Source organism: Astatotilapia calliptera, chromosome 3 (genome assembly GCF_964374335.1).
Source record: "Astatotilapia calliptera chromosome 3, fAstCal68.1, whole genome shotgun sequence".
In the NCBI taxonomy this organism is placed as follows: domain Eukaryota; kingdom Metazoa; phylum Chordata; class Actinopteri; order Cichliformes; family Cichlidae; genus Astatotilapia; species Astatotilapia calliptera.
The window spans coordinates 54500360-54527011 of record NC_137424.1 but is presented as its reverse complement, the minus strand read 5'-3'; the positions used below and the strand labels follow the sequence as shown (position 1 = coordinate 54527011).

The 26652-nt window shown below is 40.1% G+C and overlaps 2 protein-coding genes across 4 annotated transcripts in view; both read right to left on the bottom strand.

Annotated features, from left to right (window-relative positions):
* Window positions 1–3894: 3894 nt before the first annotated feature.
* LOC113019246 (type I phosphatidylinositol 4,5-bisphosphate 4-phosphatase-B-like) lies at window positions 3895–16878 on the bottom strand. Its single transcript, XM_026162814.2, has 7 exons — window positions 16611–16878; window positions 10936–11117; window positions 9414–9520; window positions 7079–7190; window positions 6850–6902; window positions 6652–6742; window positions 3895–5166 (listed from the first exon to the last, which is right to left on the bottom strand). Exons 1-7 carry the CDS (start codon window positions 16675–16677, stop codon window positions 5023–5025), a joined length of 756 nt encoding a protein of 251 aa, XP_026018599.1. The 5' UTR covers window positions 16678–16878; the 3' UTR covers window positions 3895–5022.
* A 2599-nt stretch (window positions 16879–19477) lies between these two features.
* LOC113019245 (uncharacterized) overlaps window positions 19478–26652 on the bottom strand; it is a 31773-nt gene continuing 24598 nt past the window's right edge. For all 3 annotated transcript variants that reach the window (XM_026162811.2, XM_080292330.1, XM_080292324.1), the window contains exons 23-27: window positions 26066–26164; window positions 22753–23022; window positions 20778–20879; window positions 20570–20691; window positions 19478–20247 (exon numbers count right to left, since the gene is read on the bottom strand). In XM_026162811.2, coding sequence (XP_026018596.2) covers window positions 20164–20247; window positions 20570–20691; window positions 20778–20879; window positions 22753–23022; window positions 26066–26164 — 677 coding nt within the window. In that variant the 3' untranslated portion in view covers window positions 19478–20163. The remainder of the gene's footprint in view (window positions 20248–20569; window positions 20692–20777; window positions 20880–22752; window positions 23023–26065; window positions 26165–26652) is intronic.

Genomic DNA, 26652 nt, shown 5'->3' with positions numbered 1-26652 from the left:
CGCCGTCTTACAATGCTGCGATTGCAGCCATTCCCCAACTCTCTGTGAATGGTACTCAAGGTACTCATGGCCATTGATCAGTGGGTTTTGGTCAGTGGTTGCTGATCAATAGTCATGAGAATCTGCATTATTAAGATTAAGGAACTGACCTCCCAGCCCATTGTTCCTTCAGTGGGCTGGTTTCAGTCATTATGCAAATGTACTGTTTATAAGATTTGGAGAAACCTGCAGTCAGCTGAGACTGAAGAAGTCACTTGGATGAGTGACGAAACGTTTCTCCCACTGAAAACACTACGTCCAGATGAACAGAATGAACCTTTGGGGTAACTATGATGTAGAATATCAGACAAACCAATGGCAACCAATATTTCCAGGCAATACATTTCTTTTTTAACACACACTCCAGGTAATGCTTTAAAGACAGCAGATTTAACTTAAAGATACTGCTTTTCTGACCTCTTGTGGCGTTCTGTGTTAAATACATAACATGGTCTTATTATTTGTATGCATTGAACAAGTTTTGTTTTTTAGCATACCTTTCATAAATATCCATTCATCTATCCGTCTGTTTAATGTAGGCTTTTAATTTAAGTTAATAGAAGCAATTGTTCGATTCATTCTCGATGGTTGCTTATCAAACAATTTTCGAACTGGTTCTGCATAGAGAATAAAGTTCGAATGTGCATAAAGTTTTGTCAAAGTCCAAGAGTTTATTACTTCAATAAAACTAACCAATAAAACGAATACATTTATTACTGACATGAAACTGTTGCTGTGTTTCTAGACTACTGTCAGCTGATGCTTGACTTTTTTTGTTCTCTTATACTGATGAAAACTGGTGTATCAATATTAACAATCAGCTGAAGCATCAAATATTTTATTCTGGCCATTAATCTGCTCCTGTATAATTTAACTGTCTCATTATCCAATCACATAATGATATGACGATCTTCTTAAGTTCACGTCAAGCATCAGAACAGGGAAGAAAGGTGAATGAAGTTACTCTAAACACAAAGTGGTCTAAAATTGCTGAGGAACATCGCCAGATTGAGTCAATTGGAAGGCAAAAGAAACTCAAATAAGCACTGATTACAAGTAAAGTATGCAGAATAGCATCTCTTCAGGCAAAACTTAAAGCAGGTGGACTAGAGCAGCAGAAGACCACACCAGGTGTCGCTTCTGTGAGCCAGAACATGAAGAGCAGGAAACTGATGCTACTACAGTGGGTGGCTGTAGCTCAGGTGACAGAGCAGGTCAGCCACTAATCAGAAGGTCGGTGGTTCGATCCCAGGCTGCCTCCTGGCTGCATGCCAAATATCCTTGGGCAAGATACTAACCCCATGTTTGCCGCCTACTGGTGGTGGTCAGAGGGCCCGGTGGCGCCTGTGTCCGGCAGCCTCGCCTCTGTCAGTGCGCCCCAGGGCAGCTGTGGCTATAATGTAGCTTGCCATCGCCAGTGTGTGAATGGGTGAATGACTGAATGTAGTGTGAAGCGCTTTGGGGTCCTTAGGGACTAGAAAAGCGCTATACAAATGCAGGCCATTTACTTCTATTCACAGGAGCTCACCAAACCTGGACACAGATAATAGTAGGGTCAGAATTTGGTACCAGTGAGCTTTGTTTAAACACCCCAGTCTCCTTGATGGCTAACCATGTCCATGCCTTCATGACCACAGTGTATCCATCTTCTGCTGGCTGGTTGGAACTCAAAGTGGTTTCTTGAGCATGACAGTGAGTTTATGGTACTCAAGTCTCCTCCGGTCACCAGATCTCAACCCAACAGAGCACCTTCGGGAGATTCCCATCGTGGATGTATGTCTGAGAAATCTGTAGCAATTGTGTGATGATGTCATGTCAACGTGGACCAAAGATTTTTGAGGAATGTTTCTAGCACCTTGTTGAATCTACGTCATCAAGAATTGAGGCAGTTCTGAAATTTGACTGAGTGGCCAGTATGACTAGAAAACCACAAAATACATATACAGTGTAAACCAGGAATGGGCATGCAAATCAGATTCAACTGTAAATGCTGTGGTGTGGCATTCGGTTCATAAGCCATATGCCCCCATAAAAAGAAACTAACATAAACTATAAAAGTTTCACGGGTATTTAAGACATTACGATGCATCCTAAATACTCTGATAACTTTCTGTGACAAAGAGAGACACATATTATTAATAGCTGATATATGTAAATAAATAAGAGGCACATTGGAGTCAGAGGAAGTTGTTAAAAGTATTACTTAGTTTTGCATCCCCCCCCCACCCAAAAACAAAACAACTCCATCCACCAGGATAACATTGAAACAAAGATACAGGAGTTGCTCATCTGTACAATGTAGTGCAACATGTTTCACAGTCAGCAGGTACTTACATTAATCAGCCATGAGGGGGAAGAGACAGCTTTGACAATTCTGTACAGTCTAAAATAATCAACATCCACTGGATATATTTGCACTTCCACGGAGAAACGGACACTCTAACAGGTTCTACTAGAATGTCAGAGAAAGTAGTTTGATTCAAATAAAACAGATAAATAAATAAAATAACCTGCGTGTGGATCAAGTGTTTTAAACCTGTGATTCAAAGACAACTTTGAAGAATATGAACAGTACACACATATCAAAGCTCTGTCACTAAATTCAAACATGCCATCCTTTCATCAAACAAAAACTTTGAGTTTCTCTGACATGAATCATTACAAAATAAAGCTGGTGTTAAAACAAATACAGAAAAAAAATAAATCACATCAAATGCCCCAAACACCCTGTCTAAGATCTGATAAGAATGCTGATGTGCTACTACACAACATGACAAAAAAATAAAAGGAAACATATGCTATTTAATCTCAGGTTAATGCCCCTCCATAATCATTTCCTCATGTGAAGCCTTTATTAGCTACAACTTAACTTCCCTCTTCATATCAGTCTCCACTGGTTTGCTTGTTCCATAATTTCATTTGTATGCATTAAAAGCACTTTTTACATACAATTTTAACTCACACCATAATTTGTCCCTCAGCAAACACATTTAAAAGTTTAAATTTAATGATTAATCCACATGGTTCCTTCAGATGCCATCTGCCTTTATATTGTAATTAAGGTCCTTTAAGTACTTCTCATAGTTTGGTCGTGGATTTGTTATTAAACATTGAAACATTATAAAAAACTGTTTGCTTTGAGACTTTCATTCATTGTGCATAATTCATCTTTAATTTGTTTAGGCCTCTGTCACATAGGCCTACAGACCAGTCTGTCACCCCCCCGGCAACCTCCTGTCCTGGAGGTGCTGGGTGAAATCAGTCGCAAACAGGCTGCTGGACCAAAAATCTCCTAGTGGCTACTAACAGATCACTGCAGTTTCCTCTAGTATACCCGGGAGAGATTGACTTCCGCAAAATCTCATAAACTACTTGACAAGCATTCGTGAACCATGCGAACGTATGACACCCCAAAAACAGAGACCTTTCCCCTTCAAAGTAAAAGCTTAGCACTGAAACAAATATGTTTCAAAACCCACAACTTCTATTTTGACAGTGCAAGGCCTCTTTCTGGAGTGTGTTGCACTTTTGCAAGTTCCACTAACACTAGTGGAGTAGATAACACAGCATAAATTTCACTAAGCAACCTCCAGCAACCACTTGCCAACTCCTTTTGGGCCAGTCATTGCCAGGTGGCTGCCAACTGGTGTGCCATCCTGTGTGACTGGGGCCTTAAACAGAATAATTTGCTGTTGATCGATGCCAGTCTCCTGTCAGTGCTTCAAATAAAGAAAAAAAAATAGCTTGGCTAGCTCTAGCTTAGCATAAAGAGAGGAAACACACGCAAACAGCTAGCTCGGCTATATGCAAGGCTACCAAAAAAATGATAGTAAACAAATAATCCTACACTTAATACCCTGCACAACATCAACTTTTAATTTAATCTTTTTCAGCATTTCATTTACATTTACACAAAGCTATGCTACGGTAAAGTAAGATATGCTCATTGTAAATTCTTGAAATTCTTATTTATCACACAGACATGAGCAATATCAGTCTTCTTGCCCAATTTTCAAAGTGCACAGTCTCACTTAAAATATCACACTAGTCCTTTAATAAGAGAAGCGTCTACTGGTTCTGCTCCATTTTGGATCAATTTAAAAGCAAATTTGGGAACGTAGGCTCCTCTGGTTGCTGGCAAAAAAAGTTAACTACTAAATTATTCTGCCTGATCTACCCAGTCTGATTACTACTATTCTTATAATTAAGTCCACATTGTATTTTAGGTTTTTTTTTCTCTTGCATAGAGGATCTTTTTGGCTACCATCCACAAGCGTTTTAGGCAAATAGAATATTCTCTTTAACCAGATCGGTTATTTGGGGCTTCATTTACTTGAGACATTTTAGTCAGGAATAACAAAGTGAATACATTTTTGATTTCCATAATCATGCTTATGGTCTTGGCAAACAATGAAGGACCTCTTCAGTGGAAAACATGGTAATCTGCGCAAAAGTTCAGCCTCATGTTTGAATTAATGCCTAGATGTTCTAGAAGTCTTTTTTTTTTTAAACAGAGATCATCATTGCTGTTGGCAGAGCAGTACAGGATTGGCAAAAGAAGGAACCTTTAAAACTTTACATTACTTTTATTTTTAAACTCCAAGATAAAGTATTGCCCTTGGTGGAGTACTGCACTCTAGGAGTGTCCTTATCTACTGTTGCTTAAAATGTACGGATCTCTCAAAAATCACAGTCACAATCACATGCAGCTCTGCAATTTAACTGAATTATGTGAATTTTGCCTCTGTGTATGTTTATATTTTCTAACCCAATTTTGTAGGAACTTGATGTTTTTAACATGTTAAAAAACCTTTTCTTCTTTAACCTTCCTTCTTTATATCTACTGTTCCCCCATCTTTTCTTCCCTCGTTGATGTCAGGACTTACTGTTTTCCTCACTTGAGATCTAACGCTTTACTTTCTTATTTTAAATGTCTCCTCCTCATACACCAGCCTCCTCACCTTCCTCACCCTCTTTCTCCCTCTATGTGACATTGGATAAGGGTTCGCTAATTTTTAGACACTTCCAGTAGATTGTTCTGGCCATGGTGAACAAAGTGAGCAGGAGCAGGAGCACCCATGACACGTAGATCCCTTTTGAGCTCTTGGCGGGCTTCCAGGTACCGACCTGAACACAGAAGCAAACAGAAGACGTTTTTAAAAACTTTTCAATGATTTTGGTCATATAAAATTCTCAATTTATATTTTATTTTGAAAGTGGCAACTTGTGATTCCAGTTAGCAATTGCACCTCACAAATAATTATTTACTGTAGTGAACATTCAATGAAGCCACAAAATCAGCAAAATAAAATACATATTAACCACACGCCACCACGACTATATATGTGGATTCAATCTAATCTACACCATGTTTAAATTGTCAGCTTTTCGAAGGGAATACTTAATGAAAGCTCATGCTGACTAAAGGACACATGAAGGGATAACATGCAACATCACTGCTGCTTTGCAACTTTGGGTATAAATTGAACACAATTATGAACAATTACAATGATATTATTGCTTATTGTGCTAGTGCTGCGCCTCTTTTCTCTTTTGTGACCTTTTGTATGATGTTTCGCTTTGTGTGACTTGAAAAATGTCATCCAAATTACCTAAAAATTGTTGAGAATTAAGGCTTTTCTGAAGCCATCTGAGCAGTGTGTGATCTACTTTAAGTTATTTCTCTTTGAAATGAATAACAATCATGTTTCTTTCTTAATGTAACTGCTGGTGGTGTAAATAAAGACAGAGTAAACAGTTTTTTTGTTGTCACTTATATAAAGGTGAACAAAAAGAGCATCTGTGAATCTGCCTTTTGTGCAAAAGTAGAGTTTACAATTAGGTTATATAAAATATTAAAGTACAGCAATAACAGTTAATTTATTAATTATTAACAGTAATAGTTACAATGAATAAAAGGTGATAACCAAAATTAAATGGTGAGAGGCAAATATCTAATCAGCCAATCACATGGCAGCAGAGCACTGCATTTAGGCATGTAGACATAGTTACGATAATCTGCTGAAATTTAAACTGAGAACCAGAATGAGGAAGAAAGGTGATGACAGTGACTTTGAATGTGTCATGGTTGTTGAAGAACTGCTGGTCTACTGGGATTTTCCCACATGGCCATCTCTGGTTTACAGAGAATGATGTGAAAAAGAGGAAATATCCAGTTTGCTTAAGGTCTGTGGAAGAAAACGCTTCTTTGTCAGAGGTCAGAGAATGGCCAGACTGTTTTGAGTAGTCAGGAAGGGAACAGAAACCCAGATAATCACTCGTTAAGTATATAGATGAGCACCTCTGAGCACACAACATGTTGAACCTTGAAGCAGATAGAAGTGTTTTTAACTGATAGCTTGTTAAATCTATGTTATGAAGAGTTAAGGCCGCTTTGAAGGCTAAAGAGTATTACATAATAAGTTTATGTTTACATAATAAAATGGCTATTGAGTTTATTTTCGCCTAAAATTTCCAGCAGTAGGACGTCTGCTGGTTAAACGATTTGGCTTTTGGCATCCTAATCATCATCTTTAAAAAAAGGATACAATTTGATCGACCAACAGTTTAAAAGTTAACATCACTCCAACATCTTCGCCCACAAATACACACCAAAAGTCCTGCTGTGGAGACGGCGAGGATTAAAAACAGCAGGAAGCATAGCAGGCTCCTCCTTCTGGGGTACCGCCAACCAATAGAAGAGCTGGAAATCAAACCGAGAGACAGTCAAAAAATAATAATTCAAATTATAAATGCAAAACACTTATTTACCTTCCTCACACACAGAAAGTGAACATCTGACATACTCACACTTTTCGGCAGTGGGGACATCGAGCTAAAGTGCGGGCTGAAAACTCTGTCCACTAAGAGAGAGGAAATGAAAAGGTCAGTGTGTGCATATATTACAGTTCTCTATCAGGGGGTAAAGCAGAAGAGTACATTGGCAAATAATTCTGTAGATGTCAGTAAATAAATGCATAAAGAAGTAAAACTGGCACTGTCAGCTGTAATATAAGCCATGTGAGTGTGTGACTTTTACCAGGAATGTGTTGGAGCAGTGTCCACAGATGACTCTGATGCCAACAGGCTGACGCCGCGGTTCAGGACTGTCCCCTCCAATGTGGACTGGACCTAGGTTGATGATGCGTTTACTGCCGGGGAACAGAAAACACTGATTTAACATAAACCCATGTGAACAGCCTTTACTGCTTATTTCAAAGTTTGTCCAAAAAGCACCTTTTTAGCTTTTTAAAAAAGGGTGTGAACCTAAAGTTGAAAAATTTAAAGCCAGCTCTGTGTACTATGAAGGTGTGTGACTTGGAAAAACTGTAACTGGAAGTGATTATAGTAAATAAACAAATGAGGAAATATACTAAAGTTACTGTACAAAAAGTCCCCAGCTGATTAAGAGTGTCAGGCGGGAATTTCACTTGGACTTAATCTGGAATGACCAATAAATTAAAAAAAAAACAAACATAAAATCTCGGTGAGACAACCTAGAAAAGGAATGTAAAGTTCATTTCACATTATAGGTGACATAAAGCCCTCTGTATGTGATCTTAAGAGGGCTGGACTGAGGAAACTTGCATTTTATCCAGTGCAAAGAGGTGTAGCTACACATTTAATCACTTTTTCACCAGTACCTCTCAGGTTTTCGCAGGATAAAGAGATGTTTCTGTAGCAAAGAACAACTCTTTCAGCTTGAACTGTAATAAATAAATGTTTAGGGTTTTTTTGTTTTCTAATTGTTCGGTAGTTCATTACTCAGACTGACCTATATTTTATTTACCTATATATATTTAGTTTTTGTTAATTCACAATAGTACCAGTTTTTAACTGCAGACCCACTGTCCAAATCAAAAATTTCATTATAGACAGAAATAGTGGGGAACAAACACAAAACCAAAAACCAAACAGGAACTTTTTTGTTATTTAAGCGATATTAATGAATAGTATGTATGGCCATGGGGGAGGTCTTTATGAGTAGGAAAAGCTGTAAAACTGTAAAACCCCAAATTTTATGTCCTCCTTCACTTTCTCCAAAGTTTCTGCCAGCAGAATTCTGGCCCCCCAGACCTTATGTTTGACATCCCTGGATCATGATTTGTTAGTTGGTTTAAAAATGAGACACCAAGAGCCAATTTTAAACTAAAACACTGAAAATCAAAATATGAAGAAGAGGTCCACCTTCATGACTTTCGGCTCAACACACCTAACTAACTCATTAATCTCTGTTTGTTCTCTCAGAGCTGACACCAAAAGCCTTTAGAGCAGCTTACACTGAAAAAGTACTGGATACAGACTTAATCAGCAGTAATGGAAGATGACAGCAGCAGGAAATGTTCCAGTCTGACCGATGTCAGGTCGTCATTCTGCTAAACCTTAGTGGATGAAGACGCGAGACGAGGAAGACCAGGAGGCTCATTCAGCCGTGAGCCTGAGATTTCTGAACATTATGTTGCCGTCAGGGCAAAAATCAAGACTTCAAGATGGAAAGATTTACGGTTTACCTATGTGGAGTAAACTTGCTTCTCTTTTCGGAGTAGTTTCATACTTCAAGCCTGCTTATAGAACAAAATGACCACGTCTGCATCAGAGGTTAGTGAGGTTGATTTCTGTATAAACAGCTTATTAGAGCTACCTTTGGAAAAACCCAGACGCTATTATAATAGTCATCAAACCACATCTTTTACCAATTTTTATACTGAAGGGTCAAAACACGCCATTAAGTGTACTGGGGAGGTCGTGTCCTGGTTTTTGTATGTGCTGTGAGTGTTACAGAAACAAATAAAATGCTGGGAATACTGAAGCTATAATTATCGTTCCTTATATTGAGATGATAAGTGTTATAAACTCACTGATTGATTTAAAAACTGCGGCTAAAAAGTAGCTGGAAATGCGCAGGAGAACTCAATGGTATTGAAAAGACCAATAATAACAGCTTTGGGCTGCACCTCATTTACAGGTAGGTGCACACCGGCTTACATCATAGGGCTTCAGAGAGGTTTTTGGTTATAATGTAGCCCAGCATAGATATCCACTTGAAGCATAAATCGCCAGTAATGCCAGGCTGTTTCCAGAACTGTTTTATAAAATCTGGTCTGTTCTATTCTTTTTTAAACATATTTAATTTTGTTTCAGGCTTTAATATAAAAACGTTTGTTAATAAAAGTGTCATATAACTAGAGTTTATAATTTTTGCTTTTATTATTATAACTTTTCAAAAGCTGAAATTTTGCAAAAAGGGGGTACCTTCAACAGTCTCTTAACACCACGTAATGGTTGCTTTTGTTGAACGGCTGGAAAAGGTGGTGTGATTACGTGTTAAAGCTGAGATGGATTAAAAACAGCCTCTGTTTCTTTTCCTGACTCACCAGTACGGTCTCGGACAGGCGATCTTCTGCGACGTCACTTTGCAGATCAGCAGACAGTTGCAAGGACAGCGGACATACTTCTTTCCAACAGGAGCATTCTTAATGGGCTGAAACCAGAGAGGTGAAGACACAGATAGAAGAATAAGAAACTTCAAACATTTGCTGTTGGCTTTTCCAAATGTGGGGTTCTTAAATTGTTTTACTTTTGATTTCATCAGACAAAAGGAGAAGTGAACGACAATCCAACACGCCGATATTTTGTGGTTTACCAATGCAACTTTCCAACAAATACTGACGCAAGTACAGATTTCTATTATGTTAAAAAGCTATTAACTATTTTTTGGTATACAAAGGCTGGTTTCAACTACTCTTGTCAAATGTTTTTCTGGATTAATAGATCATTTTCTTCATTTTTCAAGCAGATAACAGTCTGTCTTTTTTTTTTTTTGAATGAAAAGAGTCAGGCACATCTAAAAGTGTGCCACAAGTCAGAGTTTTAAGTCACAGAATATAAAAATTGGGAATGACTTGATCTTACAGGGTCACCATTTGCAAGACAACAACTAAATTCCTTTTGAGATTATTTCCCATCATGCTCCAGGTGGAAATTTACAAGAAGCAAAAACTGCCCTAAGCATCAAGACCAGAAACAAAGTGATGTAAGCAGTAAGCAAAGTAAAAGTTGGGCCTTACTGCTGAAATTTTACTGTCAATGTCATCAGTTTCACTACCACTTAGCAAGTACTTATCTGCAGACAAGTTAGTGACATCAATGCAAATTAAGAGACACTATGGCAGTCTCCTAGTGACTGAGGCAATTACAAAGAAGCAAATTACAACCCATAGTCAGTTTATAGATGGGCCTCCAATAATGATGGAACAATTAACAGCCAGTCTTATTTAACATAAAAAAAAAGCTTCAAACTGTTCAGTTACTTAATATCAATAAGTCATTTTACACATATAAAACGATAAAGATGCTTAAAAACAAACAGGTAAAGTTGTTTTATCTGTGCAGCTTTTCTCCATTCACTTCCATCAAGTCCTTACTAATTCTAACTAATTAATTATAGTTATTATAATTACCAGTTATAACTACAATGAGTAAGATCTTCATTTTCCATTTGTTGTGTTTGACTCATTAATGTAGACCCACTTTGCTTTATTGAGTTTTAAATACTGTGTAGGTGGTGTTTAGCATTGAATGCTTCGCAATAAAAGCCCCATTAAGAAAGGGTTTACCGTTTTATTCTACTGCAATGCCAGATGACTTTTATTTTGAAATGTGTACAGAAGCACTGAGTTCTTGTAGCACCAGCAAAATACAGCAACTTAACAAGGCAGCAACATAGGATCTCAAATAAGGCTACAATAAAAATAAGAGTCCCTGCAGAGGAAAATGGACTTCTGTGTTAAATATACTTAACATTTATTATAATCTAAGCTTGTAGGAAATAAATGTTGTTTGTTTCTGTAGTTGAGGTACATCAAGACTATATAGTTCTCTGTATCTGCCTCTTACCGTAGCTTCATTGCAGATGTTGCACTTCACCACATGCTGGTGCGTCTTGCCCTCCACAGATATGGAGGTCTGACAAACCCGGCAGCTGATGACCGGAGCACTGCTGCTGTCTGGGCTGCCTTGTGGGGAGTACGGGGGTGGAGGCTCGCCTGGTGCCACTGAGCTGGGGAACGGAGCAAAACCTGATGAAGACGAAGAAGAGGTTTTATTAATACTGTATTTATTAACACTAATAAAACAACTTCTTTTGTTTATCATAAAAAATACAGAAAATATATAGCCTGAAGTACTGCTTCACCTACACATTACATCTACAGCTGCTCAGCCATGAGAACACATGCCATGAAGCTCCCAGCGCATAGTTTCTGTGCTGATATTAATGCACTGATGAGATTTGGAGCACTGCAGTTCATGAGTCAGCAGAGCCTTCTATGCACCTTAGCACTTGGTGACCCCGCCCTGTTTCTTTACATCGGTCTGACATTTTGAGGCTGAGCTGCCGTGGCTCCTAAACTCTTCCACTTTGGTATTATACTGCTAAGCCCTAATGAAAGCAAGAAATGTAATGAATTTGTTGCAGTAGTAGAGTCCTACTCTGTGAGCTCTTTAAAAGGACCCATTCCCAAACCAAATATTTGTAAAGGCAGACTGCTTGGTTCGGCGCTTTTAGAAACATGTGAGACAAAAACACTAGAATTCAAAGATTAAAATCTGTGGTCTGGTACTTTTGTCTATGTGGTGTATATATAAAATCTTTAACTATAACTTGATGAGACTGATCAGGAAACTAGTGGCTTAATAGATCAGTGTAACTGCTTCTCCCTTTTGTGTGGGGTATTTCTAAGAGCCATCTATTTTCTGATGGTAAATTTCTGCATTTTCACTCTTCAAATCTGTTGTATAATGGTACAGCACTGCAATTCAGTAAACACCGTTATCATTAACAAGTATTGGCTCACAATATCACCACTTTTGTGCTTGGTCAAGACAAACAGTAGGTGCACAAACAGAATTTAGATGTGTATCTGTTTGTTTATACTGACTCATGTGTGGGTCAGCAAATTGTATGTTTAATTATATTGATTAACATAATGTTATCTATGTGTGACACCGTTAAGGGTCAAAACTCCGTGAGTGTAATACAGGAAGCACAGAAAGCAAGTGACTGTCACAGTTACAAGGAAGCAACCAGAGAAGTGAGAGAGAGAAATTGGAGTCACAGCAGAGATAAGAGCAATGAAAAAAGACAAACAAGCCAGACATGTGATGTCTGACATGATCACACAGAAAAGTAGAACAATTGTTTTAGCTTACAAGTTAAAAAAACAAAACCAAAAAACGTTTCATTTAAATCCCAGAAACTGAGATACTATTTCTGCAAGTTATTATATGGAGTTGCTTCTCGGCAATTAATCATAGTTATACTTCAATGACGATTTTTTTTCCTTCCGGTGACTATTAAAATCAACTAATTTCACATAAAAAAAATAAATTGCATTCTGCTTTGCAGTAGTTCTCTGGTTTTTGTCCTTCAGCACAATCATTTTCCTTAACTTCAAACCATAAAATTTCCTTGCCTTACAGGTTGTGACAGGCTTAGCTAAAGTATTTATATTAATTTCATTTAGTCAACTGACATATAAAGTTCACGATCGTGGCTCAAGAGTTGGGAGTTCGCCTTGTAATCGGAAGTCTTGGTCGTTGTGTCCTTGGGCAAGACACTTCACCCGTTGCCTACTGGTGGTGGTCAGAGGGCCCGGTGGCGCCAGTGTCCGGCAGCCTTGCCTCTGTCAGTGCGCCCCAGGGTGGCTGTGGCTACAATGTAGCTGCCATCACCAGTGTGTGAACGTGTGTGTGAATGGGTGGATGACAGGTTGTGTAAACCGCTTTAGGGTCCTTAGGGACTAAAAAAATGCTATACAAATACAGGCCATTTACCATTCACGGAAATCTACTTGATTGAAATAAAAAGGTTTAATAATGTATGTTTAATACTGTATAATGTATATAAAATGTATATATATTTGCATTTATTTGTATATTTTGTAAACATTTATTTACAAAATACACACTGGAGTAATTTTGCAAAATAATTTTGATTTGTACATTATTTTGCAGTAATAAGAGTCCTTATTTGTTTTGAATCAGTTCCCTTTTACAAGCAGTGGATATGACATTTAGGAGTTTTATTATGTAAAAAAACCAAAAAAAACCAGATGTAGTTACCGTATTTTCACGACCATAAGGCGCACTGTGCTAAAAGGCGCAGTCTCAGTTATGTGTGCCCTTACTGTATTTAACACACACATAAGGCGCACTGGACCATAGGGCGCATACAAGTACCGTATGCGTATTTAAAAATAAAGCGGGAGCAAACCTGAATTCGGTACCTTATGCCGGTAATCGTCATCATCAACAACACACAAGCATACAAGTGTGCGTATTTAAAAATAAAGCAGGAGCAAAACAAAGTTTGGTACTCACATTTTATCATCAATCAAACCCATGGAAGTCCTCATCCTCTGTGTCTGAATTGAACAGCTGCGCTAAATCTCCATCAAACATGCCAGGTTCACTTTCTTCACTGTCAGAGTCACTTTCCGTGCCGTGCGGCTCCTCGGAAACGATGCCGGCTTTTGCGAAAGCTCGAACAACAGTGCCAGCAGACATGTTAGCCCAAGCATCTACAATCCATTGGCAAATTGTGGCGTAACTCGCCCGGCGCTGCCTTCCACTCTTGGTGAAACTGTGGTCTCCATCGGTCATCCATCGCTCCCAGGCCGCTCGCAGCCTTACTTTGAACGGGCGGTTCACACCGATGTCCAGCGGTTGGAGTTCCTTTGTCAGGCCTCCCGGAATGACAGCAAGCTCACAGTTCATTTGCTTCACTAGTTTTTTCACATCGGCTGTGAGATGGGCACGCATAGAGTCACAGATTAAGAGCGATGGTGATGCGTGGAAAAAACCACCTGGTCTCCTTACATACACCTCCCTCAGCCAGTCTTTCATCATTTCCTCATCCATCCAGCCCTTTTCATTTGCATTAATGATGATTTCTGCTGGAAACTTCTCTTTAGGCAAAGTCTTTCGCTTAAAAATCACCATAGGCGGCAGTTTCTGTCCATTAGCATGGCAGCCAAGCACAACAGTGAAAGAAGACTTTTCATACCCCGTTGTGCGTATCGCTACCGTGCTGGTCCCCTTCTTCTCCACAGTGTGACTCACCGGGATGTCAAAAGTGAGCGGGACCTCGTCCATGTTTGTGATGTGGCTGGGCTGGATGTTTTTGTCGCCGATGTGTTTGCTGCAGTAGGAGCGGAAGATGGCCAGCTTTTCCTTATAATCCGCTGGAAGTTGCTGCGCTACCGTAGTCCTGGTCCGGATGGAAAAATGGCACCGTTTCATAAAAAGTGAAAGTGAAACTGCTTTTAGCCGAATGGTGACCGTCGAAACGCTTCTCCTGCTCGCTCTTTGCTCGATGATCCACCGCTCGAGTCTTTCCTCCAACTCGAGCCACCTCGCCTTATGTCCGCGGAAACTCAGCTGCGTCTTCTTGACCTGCCGGAGCTTGTTTTCCAGCTTCCTCCATTTGCGAACCATCGATTCGTTAATCTTAAATTCTCTCGCCGCTGCTCGATTTCCATGTTCCTCCGCGTAGCTGATGGCCTTCAGTTTAAACTGTGCTTCGTAAGCGTGTCTCTTTGCCATTTTCAGGGTTGTTAAAACAACGATGTCCTGCATAATGCACATACCTGTTCTTTTATACAGGTATGTGCGATTGTCCCGGTATATACGATCAACGCCCACACTTCACCCTTTAACGTTCTCATGGTGTTCTCTACTACGTCCTCCTTACAACACATAGGGCGCACCGCGCTATAGGGCGCGCCGCACTTTTTGAAGAAAATCTAAGACTTTTAAGTGCGCCTTATGGTCGTGAAAATACGGTATGAAAAACAAATTAGGCCAAAGATACTTTGACACGGAGACTACAGGAGGTGGAGATTAAACCTGACAGATGACCTGCTCTACCTCCTGAACCACAGCCGCCCCTAAAGCTTGCAGTTTCCAAGAAATCTCCCATCTGTGTACTAACCAGGCCCCGACCCTGCTTAGCTTCCAAGTTCAGACGAGATCGGGCATGCACAGAACAGTCATCTTGTTCCTTGTTTATCATTTTACTGCTCAATAAGAATTCAGTAAATCTAAATTCTTGTTTATTTGTCACATTTTATTTTCTAAAGTTAGCAAAGCAAGGCAGCAAGGCAAGCCTGATCTTGTCATACACATAAAAAAAATAATATCCAGTTTCTTCACTCACATTGTGGATTACAACTTATTGGCATTTTGCTGGTAACGGATTAGTACTCCGTATTGGTATCGATACTGTATAGGAAATGAAAAGAAATGGTTGATTGTTATTGGTTTTCAGATTATCTCACACCAGAAATGGGAGCGTCGCCCAATCTGAAAAAAAGGTAATGTTTATACACCATTAGTTTTGAGGTATTTACAGGTGGGAAATAGTATCAGTCCATCCACCTGATGCCAGACATCATGTGGTTTCTCTCCATTTCAGTCACTAAATTACTTTTGCATGTGCCTGAGAATACACAGCAATGCCAAAATACTGGTTCTACCAGGTTTCAGAGGTAGAGTGGTGCGAAGGAAGAAAAAAACCCAACATGCTCCCACATTTGTCATTCAGCAGACTGAAGATGCTGAAGCAAAACATGTTTAAAACATGTATAAAAATCCCTGTGGCAAAGCACAGACTGAAAACACATGAGCACGACACAGTCATTAATCGGAAGCAGGCTATGGTGATCACTAGACCGACTTGCAGGTTTTTTCCCCTAACTGAGAAACAATTGTTTCATGACGCAATGCCAGATAAATCAGTGAAACCGCTGAAGCGGAACAACTCAAAGGTTTGGGAAATTTGTGTGATTTTTAATATTTTCCTGGTACAAGAAAAAAAGTACATAACCCACAACAATAGTGAAATAATGACACAACAAAAATGGTCTGGTCACATTGTTATTTGTAATCTCTAGTATTGGTCGAGAATTTTACAATTAAGATATCCCTAAAAGTCCAAAACGAAGTTTTTAAATTACTTTACTTTATGCCTGTTTCATCAGAACTCAATGTTCAATACCATGCACTAAAGAAAAGCAGCAAATCCTTACATGAGAACAATCAGAACCTGCTGATTTTTGCTGTTCAGGCTTGATAAATGACTAACCACAGAGCGTTGTTACAGTGATCTGACAGCCGGGAGCTCTGACCCCTTATCATAATGCAAATCACCAAATCAAACTCACCCACATGAAAAGCCTTTCAAACACCCGGTTTTTCATGCCTAACATCTGTTATAGACCGCTGACAGCTCAAAGGTGCTCATTAGCTTTGGTAAATCACCCTAAAATCGGTTTTCAATTAATTTTTGTGTGGGTTGAATCCCCTGTAGTTGTGTGATAATGTCTCTATTTACGGCTAACGTTAGCCTGAAAGCTAACACTTGTTTACAACACGACACCTTTAAAGGTAAAAACAAACTACAATACCACGCTGTTGAAGCCTATTAATGACTGCTCGTATTCTGAATGGTGATGTGAAAAGGACACAGAGGTTACTCTGAGGTTTCGGTAGATATCCGTGCGAGCTTGTACCGGGAGAGAAGCCGTTGGTCCCGTCGTGCTGATCGGGCAGCAGTGGTGACCGTTCCCCGTCTGCCATCGCTCCCTCCGGACCCAAGCCTTTCTTCCAACAACGCCCCGCGGGAAGTGTATCTGCGGCGTCTGGGAGACTCCTCGGACCTCCGGTAAAGATTTGTTTGGAGGAGTCGGTGTGAGGCTTTCAACTCCTGACCCTGCTAGAGGTTTGGGTTACTGACAGCCACATGACGCGGCGAAAACATTCACTAAACGCGGAAACGATACAACAAAAACATCTGTCACATGATTCAAGGAGTCAGGAAGTGACGGACAACGGGCTAGACCAATGAACGAGCCGTGTTTGAATGGGCGGGTCCTTCTGCTTTTGTTGACTAACAACAATTATAAACTGTAAGGCGATGATTGCATTACAATTACTGCTGGTATATGTGCACATAATAGAATAGGTTAGACTTTGTCATTATAAAAATGCAATGACATTTAGTCTGGCATCTCTCCTCTACCCTATCAGAAAACAACAACAAATAATAATAATAATAATAATAATAATAATAATAATAATAAACAGCTAAGTTTGTGTCTCTTCTCACAGTTCAAAGACATGTATGGCAGGTTGGTTAAAGCTAACTCTCTATGACTACGGTTAGCATGGCAGCCTGTCCAGGGTGTATCCCACCTTTTAGAGCTGGCAGGTTCCAGCCCATAGTGGAAGAGGGACGGTTGGATTTATGAGATTATTTATTGTCAAAGGAGCTTGCAAAGAAAAGCGTCTGGACTTCTTTAAGTTGCTTGAAGACGTTTCACCTCTCATCCGAGAAGCTTCTTCAGTTCTAAGGTCAAATGGTGGAGAGTCCCAGATATAAACCTAGTGGGAGTAACCCCCCACAGAGGGACAAAAGGACCCCCTGATGATCCTCTAATCGCCTGAGCCAAGGTGTGAAACTGTGCGTGGGTCCCAATCAGCCAGCGTTTCGGGTGAGTTCATTGTGAAACCTGGCCCCACCTTATCATGCGAATTCCTGAGGTCAGATGGCCCAGGATGTGAGTGGGCGTTAAGGCGTCTGGGAAGGGATCTCAAAACTGGATTATAGATGGCAGAGAGTTGGTGTCGTAAACCCCCGCCTCTGTTCAAAGATGGTTGCTCACAGTGGACATAGATGGCTTTTTTCACTCCTCTTTCAAACCATCTGTCCTCTCTGTCCAAAATGTGAACATTGGCATCCTCGAAGCACTCAAAACGTGCGGCTATCCTAAATGGGCGTTCTTAAAGTCAGCAAAGAGGCACAGAAAAGAAGACCAGACACCAGCGAGGGAGGATAAGAAGGACAGACGCAACAACATTGTCATCCCCTATGTAGCCAGTGTATCAGAGAAACTCAGGAGAGTTTTCTCCAAGCATGACATCCCAGTGTATTTCAGACCCAGCAACACGCTCAGACAGAAACTGGTTCACCCGAAAGACAAAACTCCAAGACACAAACTTAACAATGTGGTGTATGCTGTACAGTGCAGCGAGGAATGCTCAGACCTCTACATTGGAGAGACCAAACAGCCACTTCACAAGCACATGGCACAACACAGAAGAGCCACCTCCACAGGACAAGACTCAGCAGTCCATCTGCATCTTAAGGATAAAGGACACTCTTTCGAGGATGCCAATGTTCACATTTTGGACAGAGAGGACAGATGGTTTGAAAGAGGAGTGAAAGAAGCCATCTATGTCCACTGTAAACGACCATCTTTGAACAGAGGCGGGGGTTTACGACACCAACTCTCTGCCATCTATAATCCAGTTTTGAGATCCCTTCCCAGACGCCTTAACGCCCACTCACATCCTGGGCCATCTGACCTCAGGAATTCACATGATAAGGTGGGGCCAGGTTTCACAATGAACACACCCGAAACTCTGGCTGATTTGGACCCACGCCCAGTTTCATACCTTGGCTCAGGCGATTAGAGGATCATCAGGGGGTCCTTTTGTCCCTCTGTGGGGGGTTACTCCCACTAGGTTTATATCTGGGACTCTCCACCATTTGACCTTAGAACTGAAGAAGCTTCTCGGATGAGAGGTGAAACGTCTTCAAGCAACTTAAAGAAGTCCAGACGCTTTTCTTTGCAAGCTCCTTTGACTACGATGACCTGGATGACTGAGAACCTTCACAGAGATTATTTATTGCATCTTCTGTAATGTGTGCAGTTCTAAAACAGTCAAATACAAGAGTCATGTGGTAAAAGCAATTAATATGTGAGCTTCTCCTTGTACAGCAGGAGCTTTAGATGCAGGGCAAGTTAGATGGTAAATGGGTCGACTGGTGCATACATAGCACCTTTTTTCTATACCCAAGCACCTCATCTAACACTCTCCACCTCAGGCTTCAGTATCTTGCCAAACTGGAGTAAGTGGGGAACCGGTCAACCAACCATACAGGTAGGCAACTCAATTTATCTACTGAGCCGCAGTCACCTCTGTGATCCAAGGGTCACCAGACTGAGCTAAGAGGCAGAAATCATAAATTTGGTCTTTATAAAAGAGTAAATAAAAAAGTGGATGTATACTCAAGAGATTACATCAGAGACTAGATTTTTTTCTAGTAACTGATTGGGATGAAACAAGAGCTAAAAAGAAGACGTGAAGTGAAAATAAAATGGTTGCATTTGATTGTGTGTTTAATGATATTAAATTCAGATGTAATACAGTATTAATACAATTAAAAGTTAAGATAAATATTTATGGCTACACAAATCCTATATACTATTTTAATAACTACTACAGTATTTAAGAATTCATTCATGTATACAATATCTTTGTGAAAAACATTTAACAATATAAGGAGCAGAATCGAATAAATGACAGAAATGTCTAAAGCTGAAAAAACAGGAAGTGTTTTATTTTCCCCAAGGTTACACAGGAAATGTGTACAGATATTTCTGTAGTGACTTGCAGGGAGAAAATGTTGCATTTAAACATCACTGATGTGCATAAAGATTTACAGGGTTACCATAACATAGTTAACAGCTTTTACATACAGCAAACCAATCATAAAAAAAAAAAATAGTTATACTCTCTCTCACTGAAAGAGGAAAAAAGTATATTAGCTTTGCATAAATCTACACAACATGCTTCTCTCTAACAGCAGCAAAGTACATGAAGCTGAAAACTGACATCCTTTCTGTTTCACATGACTTAAACAAGTGGAGCACACAACTGTAAACGTGCATCCGGTTAGCTAAAGAGTGAAATGTGGGTAATCCTATCTCCCTCTTAAAAATAACCAACATTTATTAAACAAAAGTTATGTTTTTGTTAGAATTACCTGAAACAAGCAGACTTCCTACCAACTTCTATACAACTAAAACCCTTCTGCAACCAGAGGAAAGAAAGCTCTTAGTTTTTTTTCTTATAAGAATATGTTCATGAGTGCTAATTACTCACATGAAAGTTTACATTTTAAACGTGTCCACGAACTTGAGTCACTCGCCACCAAATCTCAACGACACGTGGTTTTGTTTGCACCTCTCATAAAAAAGGGAAAGAACACAAAAAAATCTAGTTATATTCATCCTTAACAGAGCCTTGAGAATTTCTGAGCGACATTCTCGAAGGCCTCCGTCGAAGATTCTGTTGATGTTTCTGGAAATAAAAGAAAGGGGAAAAAGGTGAGACCACTTGTATGTTTTTGTGCAGTCACTCGATTACAAAGCCTCAATAAGAAAGACCTTTAATCACTCATCTGCCTGCTTTCCTTAGTGTTCAGGCTCCCACTCTTTCCTTTACATCACTTCCTCTCTCTCACGCAGTAACTCAATGCTAACATCCTGGCTTCTGTCCAATTGCGTCCTTGACCACCTTCTATGAGCCAATCAGCCGCCCCTCTGCCTACTTTAAGTATCTAAATAAATCACATTCAGTTCCTTCAGATGATCTTTCCTTATTGAATTGAGTTTGTGGGTACCTTCAGGTTCTCCTGGTGTTTCTGGCTTCTGCAGTGGAGGTCCTTAGCATTTTGCTCATCCAGGTAGAAAATGGAGCAGAGGTTACAGAAAAGCCCCATTTTTTGGACAACATGCTCATCACCTAAGAAGACCAGAAGCATACAAAATAACTTAAGAGAGAAAAGAAAGACTTGAAATTGACGTCATTATTTTATGTTTCGTTCTCACCAAGGGACGCGTCAGCATCCAAGTTGTCTGTGATGCGAGGAGACTGAGAACAAGATCGCTTTGCTTTGGGTTCAATAAGTGCTCTCCTTCGTTTACGGACAGCTAAAGAAAAGGAAAACAACTAATAAATGATAAATGATGACTGAAAATTAAACTGTACCTACTCCAATAACAAGTTTATATTTTTACTTCTCTAGTTACAGCTGCTCGAATGTCTTGAATTGTCGATCAATCAAAGTTTTATTCATCACATGCAGGTTGCCCTGCAGTGAAATAGGACCCCCCCCCCCCGACCTTACACATATAGCATAAACATTACATGGGGATACAGGTCGGAGATTGGTAGAATCAGAGAAAAAAAAAACATTGAAATGTACACTACAGTGGGGAAAGTACAAGAGGAAAAAAAGAGACCCCTACTCATGCTGTGCTTCCATGGTAGGACAGCATGAGAACAGGAAACAAAAAAACTCCTCTGCACAAAAAAGCACATAAATGTCTACAGCACAACATTATGAAGACATGACAAGCCACAGGGGTGGGTGGGGGGTGAGGAGTAATCCGAAGCGAACACAGCAGCCGCCCTGCACAGCGCTACCATTCCAGCGCGGCACAGAGACCCGCCGTGTTCCCTCGCAGGAAACAAGCATCGAAGGCGTTGGAAAGGGAGGGGGATGAGTGAGTGCCTATCAGTGTAAGTGTATGTGTGTGCGTGTCCATAGTTCAGCTGAGAGTGTCCTTCGGCCTATCAGGCTAAGTAAACAGTCCTCCAGCCAATCCAGGTGTCCTTGCATGGGATGGGAAGAATAGCCGTAACACAGTCGTTATCAGGGAGTTGTTTTGGTGGGCTCCAGCCTCGGGCCTGAGCAGCTGGCGCCGTGGTGTCCAAATGTTGAATATTGTTGATTTCTCCTTTATGCGAGCAGCTCCGAATTTAGCACTCTGACACTGGTCTCTCGATCTCCCGTTGGAGAGCCGCGAGCCTCCCCATGATGGTATCAAACTTCTGTTCCGTGGTGTTATCATTCTTTTGATTCTGAGACCTCACAGCTGCAGTGAGCCGTTCTGCGATGTGATCCAACTTTCGCTCAAGGGTGTCAATATGAGCAGGCCCCTCTCTGATGTATCCCATCATACGCTCAGTGGTGTTAGTTTGAGCCTTCACGGCAGCTGTAAGCGTCTCCAAGGTGTTAATCATACTGCGTTCGGTGTGAGAGGTCGCGCCTCGACCCATCGCTTCAATTCCAGCGGTCAGCCTTGGGGGGGTTTGAACAGCTGGTTCCGCTCTCTTATTTCTCCGATAAGTCAGGGCCAAGCCAGCTCCGATCAGCAAGAACCCTGTTATCATGGTTCCGAATAGGTAGATATCTTCAGCGTCCTCGATAGACAGTCCCGCCAGGCACAAGATCCTCCAGGTCTGCCACCCGTCTATCGTGTATCCGGCAGGGAAAGTCCCTCCAGGGCACTCAGGCTCTCCCGAGCCCAGACTTCTCGTTGAGAAAAGGGTGTCAATAGCATTCAGAGACCAGTTGATCAAATCCATAATTCTCTTTTAGGTTTTAGAGAATGACAGTGAGAGACTGTTCGAGGGAAAAGTAATGCACACAAGACAAGACAAGGACACAAGAGGCTAAGCAGGGAAGATAAGGGTGAGGAGGAGAGGAGAAAGTGCGACCGCCTTCACTGAGAGCCAAGAGAAGAAGAATATGTTGTAATATGTAATATGTATATGTAATATGATTAGTGACTTTTGATGGACAAACTTTAACTTCACAAGTTCCAGATTACAAATTGTGGCTGTCTTCTGACAGAGTGTGTTAGGAAAACCACAATATAGACACTGACTTGGATGCAGTTTTGATCTATTCTAACAAATTCTAAGTGGAAAACAACCATCATCCACTTTAGTGAATCATATTGAAACATTTTGTTGGTTTAAAATCAGCACATTTTGAGGTAAAACAGCTTCTCGTACCTTTAACGTCACTACTGCTCGGTCCTTCCTGTGTCTGATTATCAAGACACTCAGGCTGTTGCTGTTGCCCAGCAGAGGCAGCATCAACATCGGGCTGGCTCTCTGGTTTCTCCTCTGTTTTTTGGCTGTCTGGTTTGTCGTCACTTGACAGTACAGATATGTTTTTGTCCAGTGACGAGGACTCGAGTGAAGCGGCAGACAGTGATTCTGTTTCTGCATCTTCTCTCTCGTGTGTTGCGACCCCTTTTTTCCCTCTAACAGATTTTCTCACTGCAGGAAAAGAAAAAGAAATACTTGAGATTTACAATTTAGTCCTCTGACCAGATTGCACAGTTTTGTGCACATTCTTAGTGGCAGCAGTCTTCAGGAACAGTTCTCCAGGCTTCTTGATGAACATTCAAAGCTCTTCTTCAGATCTGGACTGCCTTTAGATCAGGGGTGTCAAACATAAGGCTGAAGGCCCAGAATCTTTTTTTTTTTTAAATAAAACTGTGACTTGTATTATGTGTCTGTGGTCTGGGAGAGAGTCCTGTAACTGTCTCCCTGCAAAATACAGTATATAATGACCAATGTTGGGCAATTAATTATACAGTTACTTCTTCAAAAAAGTTACTGAGTTTTGCAAACAACAATGTTTTTTGCAGCTGTTTACCTAAAAATGCAGCCAATGCGGTTTTTTAAACAAACCTTTCAAACAATTTACAGAACAATCAGCTGTTCTGCATCTAATTTAATGCCACACAAATTATTTGTGCCACTCCAAAAAATAATTTCTGTCCACTATGAGATAAAGGAGAACAAGCCTGATACCTGCAGGCCTGGCAACAGGAGATGTATCACTCCTGTAACATCGCATTGTTCTGACACACACAACAAAACTTTTGACTACACTACACACTAACTACACAAGATTTGCGCTAAACGCTGCAAATCTCTCACATCTCAAAACACCGCCGTCACTCCTAAAACTTCCTCCCGTTTCTTAACAACTAAATGCCATGTTTTGATTGGTCGACATGGTACATTTTTTGACCAATGGGAAAGGGTGGGGTGTTTTGGTTTTGTTTTAGCTCACAGGCTTTCGAGCGTTTTCCTTATAAAACGCAGTTTTTACCATTTCTTCCCGCAGTAAATCTAAACAACGGTAGTATTCAGGAAGAAAACCAAACATTGCAGATTTTTTTTTATCATAACTCTGGTTTTACGTGGCCTATCAACACAATTTAAAAACTGTCCACACTTTTTCCGTCAATTGTTCCATCTCTCCTGCTCACATCTCCAATGTTTGTACACGTTGTCATTAACGTGGCTTCACTCCACATCAGCCACGCCGCTTTGCTAGCTAAAACACCGGTGTCGGCACATATTTCATTTAATTTCAATTCAGGTTAGAATTTTTTTTGTGTGTGCGCAACGCAGATTTTCTCTGCGCAGAGACACGTGCGCAGCTTAGAGGGAACATTGCTTTTAACTGTATTTAAATAGGTTTCACAGAGTCTCCTGCTGATAAAGACTCCCTCACAGTCATTCATACTACACAAAAGTAATTAACTAAGAGATAAATAATTAAATGACAGAAAAGTCTTGTAAAAGCTAAGATATCCACCGTCACTCTGTAGGAGCTTCTGACTCTGAAGTAGACTTCCTGTTTCCCCCACTGTGTTCCTGTCAGTTATTTTCAGGTTTTACTCTTCCCTCTATAACTGACGTATCTAATCATATTTAACTAACACAGTGGGAAGAGGGTCAAGTTGACAGGTGGATAATTTAGATTTTTTTTTTTTTAAAGCCTGTCTTCCCTCGTTAGCTCCTCTCATAACCAGTATTATCCGTTCCTCCCTTAAAATTGGAATGGTCCCTTCATGTCAGAAAAAGGCTTCTGTTATTCCAACTCTCAAAAAGCCTGGTGCAGACCCCAAAAACTTTGATAGTCTTCGCCCTATATCAAATCTCCCCTTTATTTCAAAAAGTTCTTGAAAAAGTTGTCGCCTCCCAGCTTCACTTACATTTCAATGACCATAATCTCTATGAACAATTTCAATCTGGTTTCCACCCCAATCATAGCACAGAAACTGCTTTGTTAAGGTCAACCAATGACCTTCTGATGGCAGCTGATTCTGGTCTACTATCCATCCTCATTCTTCTTGATCTTAGTATGATACCATTTCTCACAATATCCCCCTGAACCGGTTAGCATCCATTGTCATTCGTCATACCCATTTGCTTGGTTTGCCTCATATCTTTCAGACCGCACTCAGTTATATCCAATTTAAATCCCACTCTTCAAGTCTCTATCCTGTTTCTGCTGGTGTGCCCCAGGGTTTAGTATTAGAGCCTCTTTTATTCATTATTTACATGCTCCCCTCCTGATCATATATTGCGAAAATATAATATAAATTACATATAAATATAAACAGAGCTTTCAGTCGCTCTGCTCCACGGCTCTGGAACTCTCTTCATCAAGCCATAAGAAATATAGACTCTCCTCCCGTATTTAAGTCACAGCTCAAAACACATCTGTTCAAACTGGCTTATTCGCTTTAGTAGTGATTTTATCTGTTGTCAAGTTCTGTTTTGCAATTTTAACTTATTTTATGTATTTTATGACTATTGCTCCTTTTAATTTTGTTCTTTTGTAAGGCGCCCTCAAATAAAATGCAGTATTATTATTATTAATACAAGGTCCAGTTTTTCCAAAGACTACAATAGAAATGTTATCCACGGTACATTTTCTGTGAATTACACATCTATCATGTAGTTTCATGGGTCCAGCCCACTTAACATCAAAGTGAGCTGTATGTGCCCCATGATGAAAAAGGAGTTTGACACCCACGCTTTAGATGATCCCACATTCCATTAAAGCTTGAGTTCTGGTGAAGCCAATCCGTGACTGATAGTGTTCCACCATGTGTTTTTCTACCCAGGTATGATTTTACTGCCGTGTGTCTGTAACCATTGTCATGCTGTCGTGAAGCTGTTTCCAATTTGTTGATTGACAGCACTACATGGCATTAGATTACAACTGGCTCATCACATGACTAAGGTTCCTTTTTTTGTCCTTGAATGATTCATAAGTCAGTGTTAAGTGGCTTAACAAACAAACAACAACAAAAACATTCCTCTGAAAATGCTCAGGTATAAAGACTGGACTGAAAATCAGTGAATAAAAGCAGCTGAAGTCAAAAGAAAAACTTTGAAAGACTAGGGAACATTTCCTCAAGATTATTTAACAAAGTAACAAAGTATGAAGAAATGAGAAGTGGCTCAATATTTCTGCACAATTATGTAAACCAGAAAGCTGTGCTTGTGTTACCAGGGATCTGTCTAGTCCTCTTCCTGGCTTGGCCACTTGTCCTGGTTCTAATGGCTTTCTTGTCCTTGTCTTCATCTCTTTTCAAGTTCACATTCTCCTCTAATATGAGATACAAAAACAAAGACTCACATTAATGCAAAACAGTTTGCCATTTTCTTTCTTAGTAAATTTAGGAGTAAACTTTACAAGATTCACACAACAGACTAGTACACAATGCTTTCCATGTAAAAAAAAAAATCTATAGTGATAATAATCTGCCAATCAAAACACACCAAAATCAAACTGTCTTGGCTAACAAAGCATGTAACGGGTGATAGATTTGTCTTTAATAGTGTGTCTTACCTTTAATTTTAAATTTCTGTTAGGCTGTAAGCAGATGTCAGTTTATTTGCACCTTAAAATAATTAGTAATTTAGCTTTTATGGTTAGAGTTCCATTATACTGGAAACCTTTAGCTGTTAACACAATCCATTTCACCTGGTTTATGTCTTATCTGCTTTAAGATGTGCTGCTCCTTCTATCAATGAAGGCACCACTGTTTATGCCTGCTTATCATACCTACCATGTACAAACAGTCATGTGAAACG

Coding starts and splice junctions, on each gene's coding strand:
- LOC113019246 (XM_026162814.2), bottom strand. CDS start 16,677: ATGGCAGACGGGGAACGGTCACCACTGCTGCCCGATCAGCACGACGGG. Junction 11,118..16,610: donor GACCAACGGCTTCTCTCCCG/GTACAAGCTCGC, acceptor CGTCTTCATCAG/GTTTTGCTCCGTTCCCCAGC. Junction 5,167..6,651: donor TCTCCACAGCAGGACTTTTG/GTGTGTATTTGT, acceptor TTCTGTGTTCAG/GTCGGTACCTGGAAGCCCGC.